The sequence below is a fragment of the Rhineura floridana genome, chromosome 10, assembly GCF_030035675.1.
Source record: "Rhineura floridana isolate rRhiFlo1 chromosome 10, rRhiFlo1.hap2, whole genome shotgun sequence".
NCBI lineage: Eukaryota > Metazoa > Chordata > Lepidosauria > Squamata > Rhineuridae > Rhineura > Rhineura floridana.
Window position 1 is genome coordinate 82,447,748 of NC_084489.1, and position 22,187 is coordinate 82,469,934.

Sequence of the window (22,187 nt, forward strand, 5' to 3'; positions counted from 1 at the left end):
GGCTGAGGTTATATCAGAAGTGGGTCCTGTTCCCATTAAAGTAAAGCCACTGCTCACTGAGTCACAGACACTGACGATCCACTGATTTTTCAAGAAGTTATTCACCTGTGTAGAGTTCCTCAGAGAGGTCTCTTACCATGAGTAAAGGTGGGAGGACTGGGCTCTTAATGTACCCATGTAACATTTTCTTCATCACTTAAGCGCACATGTGCTCCATCATATGATCAAGTAATATGGCATGTCACCAGGAAGAATTGTTGAGACATCAGAGTACATTATTTCGTCATCCCTGCTAACACCCCAATGAATACTGAATCATATTTGTCAGTGATCTAAACATTCTCTAGTCCCCTTACAGGTAGAACTAGCCACGCACCAGCTCCCCTTCATAAATCTGTCAATACTGTTTTGGCACTAAACCTAATTTCTAGAGGATCGGCTGGTATAGATCCCTCTTGCTGGTTTGGGGTTAGTCATAGAATTAGAAGGCAAGGGTTTTCCAAATTGTGCTGGGGAATCCTGCATTCCTCAATGGCAGAGTTCCCGAACTTGGTGCTCTCCAGAAGTTTTGGACTACAACTCCCATCATCCCCAGCCAGTAGGGTTCTGTGACCTACAGCCACCAAAGCGCTCAGTCCCTCCAATCCCTATGCTATTGAGTGAGGATTTCCCAACTAAACTGATCTTCACTTCCTTTGCACAACTTTCATTGCTTGTCAATTTATTTATTTATTTATTAAAGCACCTCCCCTCTGAGCAGTTCAAATGCTTGTAAACGTTCCATGACCTTGGAGCAATTTGGCCAATGAGAGAGGGAAATGGGTCTTTGAAGACAGGCAGGGACAAACACCTGTAGCCTAATTATATATGAGATCCACTTTCCTGTTCTCAGTTAGGCATTAAGGGGACAAAAGAATTTGGGACTATAGAGAAAGGAGAAGGGGAAATAGAAAGCATCACCGTAAATTCCCTCCCAGTGCCCATGTGACATGCAAGGCAATCAAGTGTTAATTGCTGGGGAACTTTGCCCTCCCTCTCCCAGGATTGGAGCAATACAAGTATAGTATAATTCATCTTCCAGAGTCTCTGTTGCACCCTCCAGTTCCTGCCTGCTGGTGCAAGAGAACTGTGACTGCCAAACGTCACTCTCCTAAATTTGAAGCCGCCTCCTCCTCCTCCTCCTCCTCTGGTGTTGCTGCTGCTTGGAAAGCCTTTTGACTGAGTTGTTTAACAACAAGGATCTTGTGGAAGTCTTGGGTTGATCAGGGAACCGGTTGAACTGGGGACTCCCTGATGCCTATCAGTTCTCCCGGTGCCTCACTTGGAGGGCCATGCAGTGCTTCAGAAGGCAGCCCAAACTCAGCAAGTCCCAAGAAAACCTCTTGCTGGAAGAGAGCCGGAAGGTGGCAGCTCTGAATGGGAAGAGACTGGGTAAGGGGCTGGTGCCAGCCAAATCCCGTCACGGATCTGTTACTTATTGGCAACGCTCTGCCGGCGTCTGGGCAGATGTTTTAATCTCTTCTCCACCGTTAAGGGAACCTGAGAAGTTATTTGCGTGCCTTTTGAACTCCTCTGCGTGTGTGTATATATATATGGGCATGTGTGATGTTCAGTTCAGCCCTTATTGAAGACCTCTACTTTGCAGAGTGGAGATTTTAGAAAAATCCCAGTCAGGATCTGTAGTGGAACTGAGACTGTTTTTAGTGCTGATGTGTGTGTCTTTTTAAAACTGTTAATTGCCTTGTATTCATTGGAAGCGGTCATACATATGTATATATTTTATTCTCCTCTTCAAGCTCGTTGCTTGGATGAGGTATTCCTGATGTTTTGGGCACAATAATCGTTGGAGAAGCTGCTTTGGCTCTTTTGTTGTTGCTGTTTTTAAGTGATAACATCTGAGAGAAGTGGGAGGGCATTTGAAGGAAATACCCCTGCAATTAGTTTCCTGCTGTCGGAATGGGGTATTATTATTATTATTCCAAAAGTCACCTCTGTTGCTCTGAAATATTGTAAGCTGAAAAAGAAGCAGGAAATCTCTGTTTCCTTCTCTCTGTTGTCGCTGTAGTAATTGGACTTCAGTAACTGGTGACAGCTATTGTAAGAGACGGTAACACCAACACTGTACTCTTACCATATATACAAGGAATTATAGTTGTTGTTAGAAGGGTAGAGTTGGAAGGGACCTCAGAGGTCATCCATCCAACCCCACTGTTGTAGTATTCCTGATCAGTGGCCATTCAGTTGTCCTTGCTGCTACTGTTGTTGTTTATACAGAATTATCAGTGTATATGGTGCTTTACAGAGAAAGAAATACATACATTTTTAAAAAAATCACAAGCAGCCCCTTGCCACAGAAGCTTACTGTCTACATTTTAACAGTAAGGAAAATGACACACAGAGGGGTCCTAGAGAGCCTCAAACTACTTGGGATGAGCCCATGATGTGGCTCTTCCACACAACTGTGGGGCCTCCATTTCCAGAAGAGGCGATATTGGCACAGGGGTAAGCAGCACTAACATTTTCTAGGGGGCAAGAAAGGGTCTGCCCTCTTACTTTTAGCAACTTTTTTAAAAAGGTATGTGGATTTCATTAAGGGCTCCTTTACCTCTTCCCTCCCCCCCCCAAATTATTTGAGCACTGGGAAGGAGCTACAGGTCCCCTGATCTAGGTGAGGCGTCCTTTCCTGGCTCTCCCTGTCAGGTTCCTACCTGCTCGTGGTTACTGCCTGTCTCTAGGCACCACCAGGGACTTCACCAGTCCGGACCGCACTCTCTTATGGTTTACCTATCCGCTCTAGCACAGATCTCAACAGATCCCCCTGCTAGGCAACCACCAGTAACGTCCCAATACTAGTATTCCCAGAGACTCTGAATACTGGTATTGTTATTCTCTTCACCGCTGCCACCATTTGTTACAGTTCCCCTTCAGCCTTGGTCATTACCTTACCCTCCCTTCTGGTCTGTGAAACCCCAGCCAAGGATCAGGCCTTTGGTAAACCAAATTAAGTATTTATTAAAGATAACAAAGCTAACAAGATTAACAAGATTTCTTCTTAAGGCACATAAGCATATGGTTTTACTCAATACTAATCCGAACTCCACCCCCCTCCTTCTCCACTCTCTCCTGGCAAACCACTCTCTCAAACCCACCAAACAACCCACTCTTTCTCTTCTCCCCCCCCAGATTCCACTCTCACTCTTCCTTTTATACGTTCAGCCATTTTAAACACTCAGCCAATCATCTCGCATTCTACTGCCCATTCACTCCCCCTCTTTCACTCCACTTACCATGTATCTTCTAAAACAGCATCACTTACCATATATACATTAATATAGGAACATCACACCTCCATTTCCAGAAGAGGCGATATTGGCACAGGGGTAAGCAGCACTAACATTTTCTAGGGGGCAAGAAAGGGTCTGCCCTCTTACTTTTAGCAACTTTTTAAAAAAGGTATGTGGATTTCATTAAGGGCTCCTTTACCTCTTCCCTCCCCCCCCCAAATTATTTGAGCACTGGGAAGGAGCTACAGGTCCCCTGATCTAGGACTTATGATGCTACTTTCATGACACAGGAAGGAGGAACATTACTGTGGCTCCCATAGCATGGACATTTTTCAACTAAATAGTTGTGCATGTGCAAAGATCACACTAGCTAGTGCAGTGGGACTTCTACCCTCTCCTCTCCCCACATCTGCTCCGTGCCATCCCCAAATCTTCTCTGGAGGGTTGTAGGAACGCCCGAAACAGATTTAGGGGAGGAGAAGGGAAGAACGTTTTGTGCTGATGGAGCACTCGCCTTAGTGCTGCAATGAATATAATCCATGAGAGTAACGTGAGAAGATTGAAAGGTGTCTGCCCTTCCTGGCTTCAAGACCCATTTCCCGATCTCATTGGTCAAGCTGTTGTGAGGCCATGGAATGTTTACAAACATTCCAACTGCTCAGAGGGGAGGTGCTGGTCTATAACATGATGGGATGAGTATTGGGATGAGAACTGCTTCCAAATTTCCAGCCATCCATGACGCTGGCAGGATGGCACCTTGCAACCAGTTATCTCTTGCCTGAATTGCAGAACTGCTGCATGCACAAGGCTTTCAGACCATTACATGCACATAAACTTGAGTTGACATCACTGGCATTTAGCTATCAGAACTCCCTGGAGTACACATAAGAACATAAGAGTCAGTGTGGTGTACTGGTTAGAGTGTTAGAAAAGGAACTGGGGGGGGTAGGGTTCAAATTCCTACTCCTCCATGAAGCTCCTTGGCTGACCTTGGGCCAGTCACTGTCTCTCAGCCTAACCTACCTCACAGGGTTGTGGTGAAGACAAAATGGAGAGTGGGGGGAACCATGTTTGCTACCTTGAGGGCCCTGGGCATAAATAATAATGAATAATAATTGATTTTATTAATTTTGTTTATTATTACGTATATGTCCTACCTTTCCTCCGAGGAGCACAAGGTAACATACAAACATGGTTCTTCCCCTCCTGATTTTATCCTCCCAACAACCCTGTGAGGCAGGTTAGACTGAGGGGCAGTGACTGGCCCAAGGTCATCCAGTGAGCTTTATGGCTGAGCGGGGATTTGAACCCTGGTCTCCTAGGTCCCAGTCTGACACTCTGACCACTATATCCATTGGTTCTCCTGCTAGATCAGGCCAACGGCCCATCTAATCCAGCATCCTGCTCCTATAGTGGCCAACCAGATGCCCTTGGGAAGCCTGCAAGCAGGACTTGTGCACTACAGCACTCTCCCCACTTGTAGAGGGATACTGCTTCTGACACTGGAGGTAATATAGGATCATGCCGGCATGATGAATAGCCATTTGATGGCCTTATCTTCCCTGGAAACAAGAAGAATTGCAGAGCTTTTCATACAATGAAATGTGTTCCTGAAATGATAGAAAGGGCCACATCCAGCAGCATGTCACCTGGAGGGCCCCTTCCTTACTTGTAGGGTTTACCTGGCATCAGTGGTGAGAGCAGGAGGTGATCATTGGAGTTCCCCACAATGGCCTGGAATGACACTACATCAGGGACCTTGTGGGAAATTAAAATGGTGGCTCCCCGACTCAGACATCAGGGCAGGTGTTAGTGCTGGTGGACCCTCCTTGGGAGTGGGAACCCCAGCAGCTGCCTAAAGATGCCAAGTGCTGACACTAAACCTGCTCATAAGGTTTTTTTAAAACAAACTAGGATTCACTTTAAAAACCACATCCTGAAAGATAAATCTACATATGTTAAAGTGGCTTTTAAAATGAAACAGGTGAATAAAGCCAACCAGGCAACCCTACGTTAATAAAATATTATTTTAGATATATTGTAGGTACAATCCAGCTAAACCAAGGTCTAGAGGTGGGGGCTCACCTAATTGAATGTCCCATATCATAAATGTCTATATAAACCCAGCATATAGAAAACCTGAATATCAAGGAGAGGTCTAGGCTGGAACCTGATTTTTTAAGATGTAGAAAGCCTCGAAGTAAACCTGATCAAACGCAGCCTGCTCTGTGGCACTTGAAACTGAACAACTTCTTACTCGCCCGTGCACAGAATCTCTGTTTGCCTTTAATTGCCGCCGCTGAGTCCGAGTTAATATCTGTACGGCTGCTGCGTTAGAGGTAGACCGTGCTAAAGCATCCGGCGAAGTGTTACTTTTTTTGTGTAATGATTCTGATTTATCATTCTGATCGTGTCCTGGTTCAAACACAACTTCAGTCAGGGCATGATGAGCCTGCTTAATCGTGGCTATATTTTTCCATTTGCCCGTATGTTTCAAATGATTCTTCTACTATGATGGCAAGGAAAAAGAGAGTTCTCCACCAATAATTTCATGCCTGTCCAGGAACACTTTTCAGGGTAGTGAAAAGTCTGCTATTTTTAGAGTCTCAGGAAGTTTGGTCAGAACCTTCGGTAGGCCACCTTAGTCTGTTTGTTCAGCACTTGGCAGATAAAATCACTTGCATCCGCTTCAACCTGGATCCCTGGTTAAACACAGTTCAAGGGTAGACTGTTCCTGTAATATCTTATTTATCACAGTTGCTTGGATCAGCTTCCGTTGATATAGCCTGAGGGTACTGACAGAGTGCTTGGAGAGCTATGGCCTACCACATGTGTACTGATGGAAACATAGAAAAGTGCCTTACACTGCATCAGGCCATTGATCCATCCAGCTTAGTATTGCCTACACTGGCTGGTAGCATCTCTCCAGGATTTCAGGCAGGGGTCTTTTCCACCCCTACCTGACGATGCCAGGGACTGGAATCTGGGACCTTCTGCAAGCAAAGCAGATGCTGTATCACCAAGTTACAGCCATTCCCCACTGGACCTTTGCTCTTGGTAGCTTTTAGAATCTGGTCAATAGGGAGTGGCTATCTGGGTCTAAGCATGTGCTAACGCCTCTTTGTGGGAGAGGAGATGGTCCCCATCACCTTGAAGGAAGTGGTGGTGAGGCTACTCCTGAAGAAACCTTCTTGAGACGCAGCTCAATTGACTCAACTATCAACCAGTTGCAAATCTCCTGTTTTTAGACAATGTGCTCCAGCGTGTAGTGAGAGTTGAGCTCCACAAGTCCCTGGATGACTTTTATTACGCCAACACTTTTGGTCCAGTTTGGGGACTGACACTGCCTTGGCTTCGCTGGGAGATAGACAAGAGGAGTGTGACTGTGTTGATTTTGATGAACTGTTTGGCCAAGGATGGAATTTTCTGAAAATCTCAATGTTGAGCTTATCCACGCTGATTCCCTCACCTCCAGTTCCCTCCCTGCTCCTTAATCTCAAGGTGTCCTCACCCCCCAAGTTCTGCTAAAAATGCAAACAATTCTGGCATACTATATGCATGATATGTATAATATTATATGCATATTTTATACATTTATTTATTTAGTTAGTTAGTTCAATTTCTATACCGCCCATAGCAAGCTCTCTGGGCGGTGCACATCAAGTAAGAACACAGCAAATACAATTTAAAAAACGACCTGGTCATCAGATTACAATGTAACTGTCTGTTAGAACATTAGGTACAAATACTAAAATATTAAAAAATGTTGAAATGTTAAAATATTAAAATGCCTGGGCAAAGAGGAAGGTTTTCACCAGGCGCCGAAAGGATAGTAATGTAGGCGCCAGGCGAACCTCGTCAGGAAGGGTGTTCTAAAGTTTGGGGGCCACCACCGAGAAGGCCCTCTTTCTTGTAATCGCCTTCCGGGCGTCTATACATATACATTCCAGGTTTCAAAATTAACCAACACACAAATAGATACATACAACAAGGCACATAACAGTATAAAAATACATATGCTAAATTAATATATGTATAATATTATGCTTCAGAAATACAGTACAGCATAGAGCTTGACTCTTTTATATGTATGAAATGCATAATATACATTGATGGTTTTTTCATATAATATTTTGTATAATTTTGCATATAGTCAGATTTAAAAAAAAGACAATACGCAAGTGGCTTAGATACATGGGCGGTCAATAGTCCGTGGGCTCTGCTCTGTGGGCCTGCTCTACTTAAACTGGCCATGGAAAGAAATTGTTTGTGAAGTTGCCCCACTGAGGGCAGGAGCTACTGCACTGTAGTTTATAGGAAGCATGCAAGCGGTGCAGAAGTGAAAATGGAAGGAAAAATTGAGGTTAGCCTGTAGGCATAGCTGGATGGAAACCAAAGGCCTAATTCACCTATGCATTTTTTTGCTCAGCTTCCAACAACTTTGTTTATAGGAAGAGCAATCTGAGTGCAAATGAGAGTGCTCTCAGGTGGGTGTCTGTTGTGGGATTGTTGCTCCTGATGCATGCCTGCTTGCATTATTTTTCCCATTTAAAACATGCTGACTGGGACTGATGGGAGTTGTAGTCCAAAGTGTCTGGAAGGCACAAGGTTGACGAAAGCTGGATTACACAAATTCAGGAAAGGGAATTCTGTCAGTGGCTAGTAGCCATGACGGCTCAGTGGAACCTCCATGTTCAGAAGCAGTATGATGTTTAAGTGACATCCTCTGCTTGTGAGCTTCCCATAGGCAGCTGGTTGGCCACCGTGGCAAGCAGGATGTTGGGTTAGACAGACCTTTGCTCTATTACAGGAAGGCTCTTTTAATGTTCCCTGCATGAACAGAGCAGGGTCCCTGATCACGCAGGGAGACTGCTGCATGCACAAAAGCTTTCTGCAGACGTTTTGATCAATGTGCACAAGCCAGGAGTGCAACCTTCCCCATGATGCCTGGCCTGGCCAACCCCACTGGATTCAGACAGACTCACTGGTTTGTTTTTCTCCATCAGGTTCAGTGTAAAATTTCACCTTCAAGCATTTCATAGATCAGCTTACAGGTTATACAGGATTCTGCATCTCTATACACCATAACTAGACATGACTACTCAAGCTAAGACATTATCACAGCAGTTAAACATGCCCCTTTAAGTAGGCTTGGGACTGGCTCTCTCTCTATTTGTGTGGGGAAGGTTTCTCTGAATGGGACTGCATGCGCAAATGAGCACTCCTAAGTGGTGCTATCAGTGCACATCTGCACATCCGCCTGCACGTCCTTGGTGATGGTGACAGCACTTCATTGAGATCATTTTCAGACACTGGCTTGGGCTGAGTCTCTGGCTTGTCCTCTAGAGGAGGTGCACACGGCGGCGGCTCAGGCAAAGAGGGAGGATGGAGTGGAGGAGAAGGGCTTGACTCATTGTCAGACATAGTTTCTTCAGTTGCAACTGGAGCTAAAGAGGTTGAGACGTCACTATCAAAAGTGCTGAAGCCTCCTGTTTCAACACCCCCTCCTGCTGCAAGCCGCTGGGCCCCTCACCCAGATCCCGTTCTATTTCTTCCTCTTCCTGATCACTCCAGGAATGCTCCACAATACCCCACAATACCAGACAGACCACCTGACTCTGTGTAGATCTCTAAGATCACTTGGATCATCTGGGGGAATTCTGCACCCTATAGAATGTCATAGGGCGGGTTCCCCGGAAAAAGGGAGTGCTTGGTAACCCACTCTGGGATTTGCAGCTCTGTGAAGAGAATAGGGGGGTCTCCTAACAACTCCCAGTACTCTTAACATGCTACACGTCCAGGATTCTTTTTTGGGGAAAGCCATGACTATTTAAAGTGGTATGATGCCGCTTTACATGAAGGTGCAGATGTGGCCATAATCACACTGGCTCCTGTCATGACTGTTTTGTTAACATTACATCACAGAAGTTGTGCTGGCCTTATGACTGCAATTACAGCCCTTCACGTGCCCAAAATGATGAATGCGGGCATCCCTGCATTAGCCACAAGTTATCCTGAGAAAGCTCAAATTAAATTACATAAAGGGAAGCTGAGCACTGGGGCAAATTACTGTTGCATCTGGTAGCTGCTCTGAATTCCTTTTGCGTGCATACCCAGGAATTAAACACCTCCTTCTATGAGTCACGGTGATGTAAAACAGAGTTACATTACCATGCTGGGTATCGTGACGGCGATTGAGAAATGGCTGCATCTGACGATGAATTTCACTTGACCCTGGTACAGGGATGGAGAACCCGTGTCTCTCTAGAGGTTGTTGGATGGGAGCTCCCATCAGCCGCAGCCCGTATCACCAATGGCCAGGAATGATAGGAGTTGTAGTTTATTTATTTATTTATTAGTTCAAGAATATCTGGAGTGACACAGGTTTATTTACATATTTTTATTTATTACAGTATATTTTGCTTTTCCTCCAAGGACCTCAAGGTGGCATATATGGTTCCCCCCTCCTCTTTTTTAATTTAATCCTCACAAGAACCCTGTGAGGTAGGTTTGGCTGAGAGATAGTGTCTGGCCCAAGGTGACCCAGTGAGGCTCATGGCTGAATAGGGTTTTGAACCTGGGTCTCTCTCATACTAGTCCCACACTCTAACCACTGTACCACACAGGCTAGTTCCCCATCCCTTGCCTTGTAGATTCATAGTGGGCTTCTTGTAATTGACTTTCTGGAACTGGCTTAGGAACGTGTAGATGTTCCCTTTTTTAATGTGCTCCTGGTACATTCCATTATCATTTGTCAGGGGGAATGTAAATAATTATACATTTGAAATAGACAAAGAGTAGAGAAGACTGAATAGTATCTAACCAGGTTTAAACACACGCACACTCAATTTCAGAAAGGCTGGAGACAGAGGGTTGCGTCCAGGCTTAAGTTATTGCAGTTCTGTCACTGATTTCAAGGGATATCACTGCAGCTATCTTAAGGCTCACTGTATTCATTAGACTTAGGGAGGGACCTGTCAATTTCAATTCTCTCTCTTTCTCATTTTTCCAATCTTAAATTCAGTTTTCCACATTTCTGCAGCAATTTGCAGAAATTCTTGAAAATTCTGCATAATTGTAGTGTGAATTTCTCCTAAAACATGTTTTTGCAAGCAATTTCTCCTGATATAATGAAATTTTTGTATGTTATTTTCACTCTTTACCTTATGCATTTTAGTAAACATTGGTTGGAGAACCACACCACAAAATTCGGATGAGTGCAAATTTTGGAAGATGGCTGTGTTTTATTTCTCATATTGTTTCAGAAAGTGCGAATTTGATAGATTCACCTTTAAACGCAAACTGAACTGAATTTCTCCCTCCTCTCTACTATTGAGCATACATGATATCTCTTAATATTAGAACTCAGGGACACCCAATGAAGCTGAATGTTGGAAGATTCAGGACAGACAAAATAAAATACTTCACACAGTGCACAGTTAAACTATGGAATTTGCTCCCCTAAGATGTAGCAATGGCCACCATCTTGGATCAGACAAATTCATGGAGGATACAGCCATTAATGGCCACTAGCCATGATGGCTATTTTCTGCTTCCAATGTTGGAAGCCATCTGTCTCTGAATACCAGTTGTTTGGAATCACAAGTGAGGAGAGTGCAATTGTGCTCAATCCCTGCTTGTGGGCTTCCTCTAGGGATCTCGTTGGCCACTCTGAGAACAGAAGGTTTGACTGAACATGCCTGATCCAGCCTGGCTCTTGCACTCCTTTTGCCCTGTTAGTCTGTCTCCAACCCACATAGCCTCAGCAAGGGTGAAAGGCTTGATCTTGAAGAGTGAGTAAGAATGTTATCAGCACAGGTCAAAAAGTCACCCTTATAAACAAAGCCCAAGGCATTTGTTCCTTGGGCAGACATTTCTAGTACATAGTGCCATCAGTGGTGGAGGTGCACCTAAAGGATAATCAAGTATGTTTTAAAAAGTCTGGGCAGAGAGAGTAAGGGAAGCCTCACACCCTTCTCTGAATTGCACTCTGTATATGACATTTGATGGGGGCAGGGATACCTTTATTGGACCAAGTAATGTTGCTATTGGAGGACGCTGATTCATAGGTTCTCCATAAGTCGTAATCAACTTGAAGGCACATAACAACAATGTTTAATAGTCTAAGCAAGCTTTTGAGATACAGACAAACTCTTCTTCATGTTATGTGTTCAATACCAACATTGCAAAAGTATCATGTTATGCACATGGTCTGATGTTCATCAGGTAAAGTGATATGTTCTTAAAATCAAAGAAGCCTTTTATTTGGGATGACTTAAAACTGATTGGGTTGTATCCAATGATAGTCATACTCAGAGTAGACCCATTTAAATTAATGGATGTGACACCCATTGTGTCAGAAACCATCTGCATGCAGTTTAGAAGGATTTAGGCTGCAATCCTATACTCAGAAGTAAGCCCCATTGAACTTAATGGGACTTACTTCTGAGTAGGCATTATAGGAATGCTCTGTCAGTTACACATTCCCCTAAAAACAAGGTGTTGAAAAAAGTCAGCAAGGTTGTAGGAGACTGATTCAACTAGAAAGCTAGATTGCAAGGCACCTATTCTGACGGTGCCAACAGGCTTGCATAATCTACTTTGTTTTTTACTGGGACCCTGAGATTTGTCCACCAGAGCCTACTGCAAAAGATATACAATTAGCACTAAGGAATTCTGAGTTCAAGCATTTGTTTTAAGTCCCAGAACTGAATGGAGTTCACAGTCTTTCCACATAAATCCACACTCCTGATTACTGCCAGCATTCTTCAGTTTCAGCAGTATAATTAAGAAGGAAGGATTTTTTGTTGCTACTGCAGCTGCTATTGTTTAAACAAATGGGAAACAGAAATCCTTGCCAATTTACTGCAGATTGCCCAGTGATCTGCCAGCAGACCTAGATCTACCTTCTGCCCACCCCTGGTTTAAGACATGGCTAAATCTGTTATGTTTGTAATCAGATCATTTCCAAAGATGATGCAATCTAGAACAGAAATGGGTGTGAAAAAAGGGGGTGTGTGTTCAGTTTGAAATCACAAATCCTTGCCTCTCTCCACAGAATTCCTGAGATGTTCCTCCTGAACAGAACTTTAAAGTTCTCCTAAAACATTTTATGTTAGGCAAACTTATGTAGCAGACACTCCTTAATTTTTACTCTGTACTAATTAACTGCTAGTCATGGCTACTAGTCATTTATTTATGTATTTTAAACCCTTACATACTGCTTAATCAGTTGCATTTCTAAGCAGTGTCATCTCATGATGGCTGCATGTGCCACCTCCAGGAGCAAAGGCAACATACTTCTGAATACTTGTCACTGGAGAGGAATATTGCACTCATGTCCTGCTTGTGGGCTTCCCATAGGTGTCTGGTTGGCCATCGTGGGAAACGGGATGCTGTACTAAGTAGGCCTTTGCTGTGACCCAGCGGAACATTTTCTTAGGTTCTTATGGTTAAGTGTTAGTGATGTCAAGGTTTATGTGCACACAACGGTTTGAAAGAGTCATGTATAGACTAAAGAGCATAGGAAGTTGCCTTTGGCCTCTCTAGCTCAGTATTGTCTGCACTGACTGGCAGCAGATCCAGGGCCAGTGCCAGAGGGTGGCCAGGTTGGGCCCTGGCTGAGGGCCGCTGCAGCCCAGGGGGGTCCCTGAAGGGCCCCTCTTTAGGTTGGGAGGATGGCACTCCCGTTCCATGATCTGCAGTAACATTGGGTCCTGCAACTGAACCCTGATGCAGATCGCAGAGAGGGAGCTTCCAGGCACCCCCCAATACAGACAGCACGTGCTTCACTAAGCCTGCATGCACATCCCAGCTACTTCTCCTGTCAGTGTGAATGCTGTGCGTCCTGTGCACGCATGCCTGCCATCACCCAAGTTGGTGACAGAGGCTTCCCTAAGGGACTGATATGCACGCACGTCATTCACACAACACAAGAGGTAGGTGGGGCATGCGCACGGACTTATTAGCCCCACGCCGCCTGTATTGGGGGGTTATTGGACTACGGCATCACGGGCCTGGGGCAGGCTGGTGCCCAAGGGTCCAGGCATGCCTAGTGCCGTCCCTGAGCAGCTCTCTAGGGTTTCAGATGGGGGACATTCTCAGGCCTACCTAGAGATGCTGGGGATTGACCCTGGGGCTGTCTGCATGCAAAGCAGATGCTCTGCCACTGAGCTGTGGCCCTTCCCACTAACTTTCATACCATATTGATGCCCCCTAGGTTTGCAAGATGACCAGGACCTTGCGTTCCTCCTGAGGGGGAGCCATCTGCTGAAAGTCAAGTCCAACTCTTGGAAAAGAGAGAGGTTTTACAAGCTCCAGGAAGACTGCAAGACCATATGGCAGGAGTCCAGGAAGATGTTGAGATCACCCGAATCGCAGCTCTGTAAGTGTCCGCCTGTCCTTAATGCCGTGTGGCCAATCTATACACAAAAAGAGTGGTCAGGGGTTTGAGGGGGACCTGGTCTATGCAAACTTTGGTAAGCCTCCCTGCTCTGTTGGTGGGCCCCTTTGGGCTTCACTGTGGCATCCTCACATGCGGCAGTTGGTGGTTGAATCCAGCTGCCAGTTTTAATTTCCCACAATGCTAGAGTGGCCCCTAAGCACATCACTGAAAAAAAAGGACAAAAATGGACCCAGGTTTGCAACTAATTTGCAAATGCTCATATATATGTATAGATGCAAATTTGGGAAAACGGCGACTCTGATTTAGATACAAATGGAATATCTCACTGTAGTGGGATAGACTGTGACCAGGTGATCTATATGCCTGCTCAGTTTGCTGTCCAGGTGCTCAGTGTTGATGGGCAACTTCATGGCCTCTGCAGATCTGCCTTCTCTGTTTTTGTTTTTTTAATCTTTAAACTTGACATGGACCAGGCAGGCCTTCTAGTAGAGGTTGTCTTCAAACAGAGGACTGCCCTCTCTAAAGCTGGAGACATGGACACCCTGTACAAAGCCCCAGAGTGATGCTACTACATCAAGGGCATTGTGGGAAATTATTATTATGGCAAGACCCAGATTGTATTTTATTTTTTTTAATGGAGGACAAGGTGGGTGTCCTCAGTGGGCCCTAACGGGAGGCTGGAGCCCCGGCAGCTGCCCAAAGATGCCAGGTGCTGGCGCCAGCCCTGGATGTGGCGAAAGGTTCTAAGTGTCGTGGCTGAAAGCTGGCAAGTTCTGAGTATACACCAGAAAAAACATAACACAGTTCCAGAAAAAGAAGCCATTTCCTCCACATTAATCACTTGAGTTTTGTAACATGATAGGAGTTCTCGGGAGGTGGGGCAAGGAGACGGACGTGCAATCCACTTCCAACATTGCCTAATCCAAATATTAAGATACAAAAGAGCAATGATGGCTTGATAACAATTTCATGGAGGATAAGGCTATCAGTGGCTACTAGCAATGATGGTTATACATTGCTCCAGTGTCAGAGATGGTATGCCTCTTGAATATCAGTTTCTGGGAATTGCAGAAGGGGAGAGTGTTGTTGCACATTGTGCACATGTCCTGCTTTTGGGCTTCCCACAGGCATCTGGTTGGCCACTGTGAGAAGAGGATGTTGGACTACATAGGCCTTTGCCCTGATCCAGCAGGTTCTTCTTAGGTTTTGTTTATTTCTAATTACATGTATATCCCGCCTTTCCTCCAAGGAGCTCAAGGTGGTTTACATGGTTCTTCTCCTCCTCATTTTATCCTCACGACAGCCCTGTGAGAGAGGTGGGCTATGCTGAGAAGGCAGTGTGAAAAGCCCAAGGGCACCTAGTGAGCTTCATGGTTGAGTGGGGATTTGAACCCGGGTCTCCCACCTCCAAAGTCCAGCACTCTAGCCACTACACCATGCTTGTTCTTAATTCTTCCTTTCCAGCAGTCCGCAATGCTATTGCTGTCCCTCCCAGTCACATTCTTTCTAAAGCGCCCCTACTACTTCTCCCTTGCAACCCTGACCCTACAGATAATTCTGCTCTCCCCCTTCTTCCGTGCCCCCCTCTCACCCCCTATAGCTCTGAGCCACCCACCATCCACCACCATTGCTTCTCTACCCCCCCTGCTTTTCTCAGCCTTTGGGGATATGGGCAGTTCTCTTTCTATCAGTTCAAGGAGCTCTCCAAGGTGCTGAAGGGGAAACACCTTGGACAACTCCTGGAAAGTTCAGACCAAAACCAGGAGCGGATTCCACTGCCCCATTGACATGGAGCCGTGAGCTGCCACTGTAGCTGTGTATTGTCTGCTCTAGAGGTAGGGAACATTGGGCCCACCAGATGTTGCTGGACTACAACTCCCATCACCCCAGGCCTTTAGACATGCTGGATGGGTTTGATCCACAAGTCCTCCACGCCTGGCCTACTCCATTGGCCTGCTACTGGTGGGTCAGGACCCACAAGACATTATACATGCTCGGGTTAAAGGTGGGTCTCTGATTGAAAAAAGTTGAAGACTACAGGTCTGTGAATACCAGTAGCTTCAGGGTCTCAGGCAGGGAGGGTTTTTTAACTTCAACTGCTACCTGATGCTATCAATTGGAGACCTCTCCCTCCCCCCGCATTTCATCCAGTTTTACCATTTCCAGGTGATTTTTTAAAATACCAGGTTTTGGTTAAATCTGGATTAATTGGGAAAAATAATACAGGGTGGCATTTTGAGGACAGTGTTGTGTGGATGCTGTGCAAAATGTGCATGCGCCATCAGCAATAAGGGACCCTCTGGACATCCTTTTTATTGTGCATTCATGATGATTTGTGCTCATGATGGCATCGGGGCAGGTATATGTGATCCCACTTTCAGTACTGTTGGGCCTGCAAAGGTTTTGGGGTGGTCATATTCCTTCGCTTCCAACTGATGCATGTCCTGTAGCTTCCTGCTTAAATCCTGTAACTTTTTATACCACACACGATCGGGGGAGGGGGGAGATGTCCACCTTTTTTGGGGGGGGGGACACTATAGTGCAAGAGTGTCCCTCCAGATGGCAATCATGCAGTATCATTGGGGAAGCCTCAGAGAACAACTAATAAAGCGGAAAGATGTGTAGATAGTCCAGTATACATCTGTTACTAATGCACTGTTATTGTCTCAGTGACATGTTGCAGAATGCACCCCCCAAAAAAACACCAGTCTGGAGGGTCCCTGAGTCCACAATAATCTGCCATGTGGAAGCAGTGTTTAAAAAAATCAATACAGGATTAGGCCTTGGCTAACTTTCCAGTTAAGACCCAGCACCCTTGCTAGTTAGTGCCCAGCCTTGAATGAAAAACAAAGTCCTGGAACAGATAACGTCTAGCTGCAAAGCAAATAAGGGTGTGTGTATGTGTGATTTTAAAGGGGGGGAAGGCCAACCTCAATAGATCGCTTGTTGCATGAAACACGAATCTGACACAAAGAATACACGAAAGGCTTACCCGAGTCCAACTTAAACTGGATTTTCAAGTATTTTGTAGAATTGTTTGTGTCTACAATTGTTTCTGTTTGTCTTCTGTTTCAAAGCTACTGCCAAAGTTAGGCAGACTGTTCTTACGTTAACTGCTCTTTTAAAAACTAGGGATAGTCTTTATTTCCCTGTTTATTACTCGCATGTTTGTCTTTTTGATTTTATTAATAAAAGTGCAAACAGCAATAAATTGTGTCTAAACCCCTTTTAAAGTCTGTGTTCCTATTTCGGGGTGCCTGCCAGCCATGCCCTCCTCCACCACACTCCATTGCATTCCCCATCTCCACTAAGGATGGGCAAACATGTCAATTTCAGTTTCTCTCAGTTTCCCATTTATTCCAGTCGTATGTTCGGTGCTCCACACTTCCAAATCAGTTTGCAATTTTTTTTAAAAAAAAAATAGTCCTCCTGAATATTCATCAGCAGTTTTGTGTGCATTTGTTCTAATATACACAGTTCCGCCCCAATACAATGCATTTTTGTTTGTCATTTTCTCTACTGTATACATTTTTATGCACATTTAGAATATAATTATTTTTTGTAAACATTGCTTGGCTGGAAAACTGCACTGCAAAATTTGGAGAAGCGCAAATTTTGACAGATAGCTATGTTTTCAGAAAGTGCAAATTAGGCAAGTTGGCATCTCAGTGTGAATCAAATTTCTCCCCCATCCCTGCACCCCCCGCAACAATCAGTCAGCATCCTGTGGAAGTAATTCCTTTTTGACTTTACTGTGCTATGCACATAGACATACCCGCATGGCAGAATCTTACCAATTTGTTCTCAGACCAGCTTTTCTCCAAGCCGTACAACCAGGGGGAAAAGTAACCAAACAAGCCCTTCACTTTGTTTTATCAAATGAAATATTTGGTGGCATCTAACTCAATAAGATCCGCTAACACAAGGACTGTTGGCTGCTCAGAGGAGTTTTCCCTCCCTCTCCTCTGCCCATGCCACCTCCAAAATCTGTAGTGGGGGTTCCTTCAATCCTCTGGGGCAGATCTGGGGAGGGTGCAGAGAGCGTACGTGGAGAGGAGAGTGGCCCTTGGCATAATCATTATTATTCATTACTCTTGTATACCGCCCCATAGCCGAAGCTTTCTGGGCGGTTTACAACATAAAAATCAATATAAATTCTACATTTGATACAATTGCAATAGTAAGAAAACCAATAATTCACATTTTAAGTAAACATAAACTGAACAATATATCTCTAAACAGTATACATAACATGAAAACAAAATGAATCATATACAAAACAAAAAAGATGGCACAATGGCCTTATTTTCATCTGTGAAACACTGGAGAGCGCAACGTCACTAAAATGGCAACAACCAACCATCATTTTCACCCTTGCAGGACAGGAAAAATGTCATCATAGAGCTGGAAGGGGCCTAATAAGGCCATGGAGTCCAACCCAGCTCAGTGCAGGGATCCATCTTAAAGCATGCATGTCATGTGTAAAATCAAGCTGGTTAAAGATGTGCAGGATGCCCTTTCTATTGGAAATGTAGCTCACTGTGAGCATAAATCCAGTTTAATTCATTAGATGGCAAAATAAACAAAGGTGGCTGTTTCTCATAGCCAGGAATTTCACAATGTCTGTGTGTAGCTCAGGGGACACTGGAAGAAAGGCAACCTGGAACCTTTTGTTTGCAACACAGAATTATCTGGCCCCACCATCTGTAGGTAGGTGGTGCGGGGTGTGTGGCTTTTCTGTGCCACTGCAGGGAGCCGCTTCTCTGCAAGTGTTTACACAAAAAGGGGGAAACGTCAATAATTGCAGAAGTAGGGTAGCCCTGTCACTCCACCCCAAGGAAATTAAATCAGAACAAAGCCTCCGGGGGGGGGGACCTTCCACACTCTCGCTCTTTTTCAGGTGGGATTCAGTCACATCCTGATAATTTCAGGTTGCGCAATTATAGTTGATTAGTAGGTCTGGTGCAACAAACTCTCTCTTGTCCCCCAATCAGACATTTTTGTGATAAGGAAAGTGACCAGAAAATGCACTGGAAAGTGTGAGATAACATTTCCTTTCAGGTAGCGTCGTCTAGCCTCCCTGCAAACAAATCAGAAGGAATGCTCAATAAACCGGTCTGTCTGGAAGGGAGGGAAGAGTTCAGTGGGATAGCATTTGCTTTGCACATGGAAGGTCCCAGGGTTCAATCCCTGACATGTCGAGGTGGAGCTGGGAAACAGTCCCTGCCTGAAACCCTGGAGAGATGCTGCCAGTCAGTGTAGGCAATGCTGAGCTAGATGGGACAATGTTCTGAGTCAGTATATAGCAGCTGGGGATGTTCCTTATACTTCAGCTCCATTCGTTCCTGCAAGCCCCCATCTTCCCCAGGTGCACCCCCTAACCTCTTCCATTCTTTTTCCCATTCCTGGTCCACGCTCTTTCTGCTTGCTGTTCCACTTGCAAAATGATGCAAGGCGTTATTCTTCTTATTTATTTATAGCATTTGTATCCTGCTGTTTAGCCAAAACACCTACCAGAGCTGCTTACGCAGTGGCGGCTGGTGGCTCCATGTCAGTGGGGCAGTAGAATCCGTTTTGGGTTTTAGTCCGAACTTTCGGAGCACCTTGGGCAGGTCTTTGAAAGTTTGGACTAAATCCCAGAGTGGATTCCATTGCCCCACTGACATGGAGCTACCAGCCGCCACTGTACTTGCGTACAATTGCTTAAAACAGTCCCTGCCTGCTTACAGTCTAAAAGTCATGGCACAAAAGGAGGAAGGGATAGGGAGGGGAAGAGGGGGGCGGGCGGAAAAGCGCAGGCACCAATTCTTGAAAGTTAAATAGCAGCAGCTCTCCGTTTTCATGATCTTGATGTTGAAGGCCCCACCATCCTCCCAGCCATTGCCTGCCTGGCTTTATAATTGCAGCCTGGCGCAGTCCAGCTACTCTTGGGAGAAGCTCATTTTGTTTGCTAGCGAGGGTGTTGTCTTAAAGGAAGCATTCATGCTATATTCCTTCTGCCAGGTTGGCAGAGCTGCCTGCTGGCCAGTTATGCCATCTCCTTTGTAAAACCACTGTAATACAAAGTAAATTCAAGATTACAGACCAACTGCTTCTTGGCCAGAAAACTGGGAGGCAGGAAAAGATTTAGTTTGTAATGAGAAATTGGATGGAATTCTACCTGAGTATTTGTCATTATGTCTTCATGAGTTAAAGGTCCTAGAGATCTCCCTTAAAAAAAAAGAAAAAAGAAAAAAAATCACATGAGGATTCTCGAATTTCCCCCATAAGGTACAAAATACAGGGCTTTTTAGTTTCAAGAAAAGGTGAATAAAAGGGGACATAGAAAAGGTGTATAAAATTATGTATGGTGTGGGGAATGTGGAAAGAAAAAAGTCCCTCCCCCCCCATAATACTAGAAGTTGGGGGCATGCAATGAAGCTGAATTCAGGACAGGCAAAAGATACTACTCTAAATCTTCACAAGCGTATACTTCAGCTCTGGAGTCTCCCCCCAAAACATGTAGTGAGGGCCACCAGCTTGGAAGGCTTTAACAAAGAATTAGACAGGTTCATGGAGGGTAAGGCTGTCAGTGGCTACTGACCCCAGTGACTATGGTCTGTCTCCAGTGACAGCTATGGTCTGTCTCCAGTGTCAGAGACAATATGCCTCTGAATATCAGTGGCATTCAGGTCCTGCTTGCAGCTTAGCTTTTTTTTTTTAATGCACCATACATTTAAAGCACTATTATACTGGAATCATGGCTTCCCCCAAAGAATCCTGGGAACGGTAGTTTGTTCAAGGTGCTGAGAGGTGTTAGGAGACCTCTATTCCCTTCACAGAGCTACAATTGTCAGAGTTCCCTGGGAAGAGGGATAGATTGTTAAACCATAAGAGGCAGGATGAGCGTTCAAGGTCACACATTCTAGTCGGGCAAAAATATTTGAGGTGTGAAGCAGGCCCAGCAACAGGGTGTGTCCTGGGGAGAGTTCCAAGGACCAGACAGAAAGGTCTGGAGGGCCGCATTCACTCCGTGGGCCTGAGGTTTTCCTCAGACAAAGAGAAGAAAATGTATTCAGAGCCTCCTCCCCTCTTGCCTAAGGAACTCTCTGCAGTGATGTTATGTTAAATTGTCAGCCATCAGGAATATCTCCTGTCTCCCTGTGCGTCTGTGGAGACTGCTTATCTTCACTGACAGACTGTCGCTATCATGGGGAAAAAAGGTTTCCTTTGTGGGAACCTTAACAAAAAGTTCTTATCCAGTTTGCCTCTTGATTTCTGCCCCCCCCCCAAAAGACCGAGGGGTTAATTTGGGCTCTAGATAGCAAATCTGAGACTTTAGCTGTCAGAATGCCATCTGAGTGGCAGAGCTGACATAGGTCTCTGAACAGGAAAGCAAGCTCTCATATTGGGGAGGCGCCGCGTTGCCAATTGAAATAACACTAGCAGATATTTTAGTTTTCAGTGTTTACAAGGGAATTGAGAAGTTAGTTAAATGGCTCTGTTCAAATGTAGAACACAGAGGTAGAAAAGCATTTGAAATTCCTACTTCCAAGGCACTAGAGTCAAATTTGGTTTTAGGCAAACCACCAGCATGGGGTTGAAAATTAATCTAATCAATATAGTCCCTGTTTAAGCTTTCTTTTGTTTTAAAGAGCAACTGTCAACGTTACCTGTTGAATGCCAGCCCAAACTTGCAATGAGAAATGGGACTGATATTTGGTTCAGTTCAGATTTTAATTCACGCTTTCTGAACCAACGCATGAAGCAAAACACAGCTTCTCCAGATTTTGTGATGCAGTTCTCCAACCAGACAATGTGTACAAAAATGTGTGTATTAGGGGAAAGTACAGATAAAAATGCATATATTACTGAAAAAACAAAACAGAGAATTATATTAAGGATATTCCCTTGCAATAATGTGTGTATTAGGAAAAAGTGCATACTCAAGTGTGTATATTAGCAGAATTTTCATGACCTTTTTTTAAAAGAAACTGATGCAGAAATATGGAGGACTGAATTTAAGATTAGAAGGAATAAGAAACCAAAACTGATAAATTTGTCCGTCTTGCAATAGTAGCTTTATTTATTTTATATTTACAGTTGCTTTGAATTCCTAATCCTACAGAAAATGTTTTTTTCCCCCTGTGTTAAGTCAAGGGCTCGCTTGTAGCAATTGGGACACTTGTTGGGGCTGTAAGAGGTTACAGTTTGTTCTTGGGTCACTTCCAGGCGACCTGTTTATTGAACATTCATCCTTATTTGTTTCCAGGGAGATCAGACAAGTTAGGCTATTTAATGAGCATTCATTTTTATTTGTTTGCAGGGAGATTAAACAGTGGCTATGGAATGAGCATTCACTCTGATTTGTAAGCAGGGCAGTTAGATACCATTGCATCAAAGCAAGTGCTTTCCCACACTTTCCAGTGCATTCTCCTGTCACTCTCCTTATTGCAAAAAGTCAGGTCTGGTGAGGAACTGATCCAAATCAGCTTTAATTGCACACCCTGAATTTGCTT

The 22,187-nt window shown here is 44.7% G+C and overlaps 1 protein-coding gene across 2 annotated transcripts in view; it reads left to right on the forward strand.

Annotated features, from left to right (window-relative positions):
* PLCD1 (phospholipase C delta 1) overlaps positions 1-22,187 on the forward strand; it is a 70,421-nt gene that overhangs the window by 19,851 nt on the left and 28,383 nt on the right. The window contains exons 1-2 of one of the 2 annotated variants that reach the window (XM_061586321.1): positions 978-1,431; positions 13,504-13,668. In XM_061586321.1, coding sequence (XP_061442305.1) covers positions 1,332-1,431; positions 13,504-13,668 — 265 coding nt within the window. In that variant the 5' untranslated portion in view covers positions 978-1,331. Of the gene's footprint in view, positions 1-977; positions 1,432-13,503; positions 13,669-22,187 lie in introns of those variants that run through there. The other variant, XM_061586322.1, reaches the window with a different exon arrangement.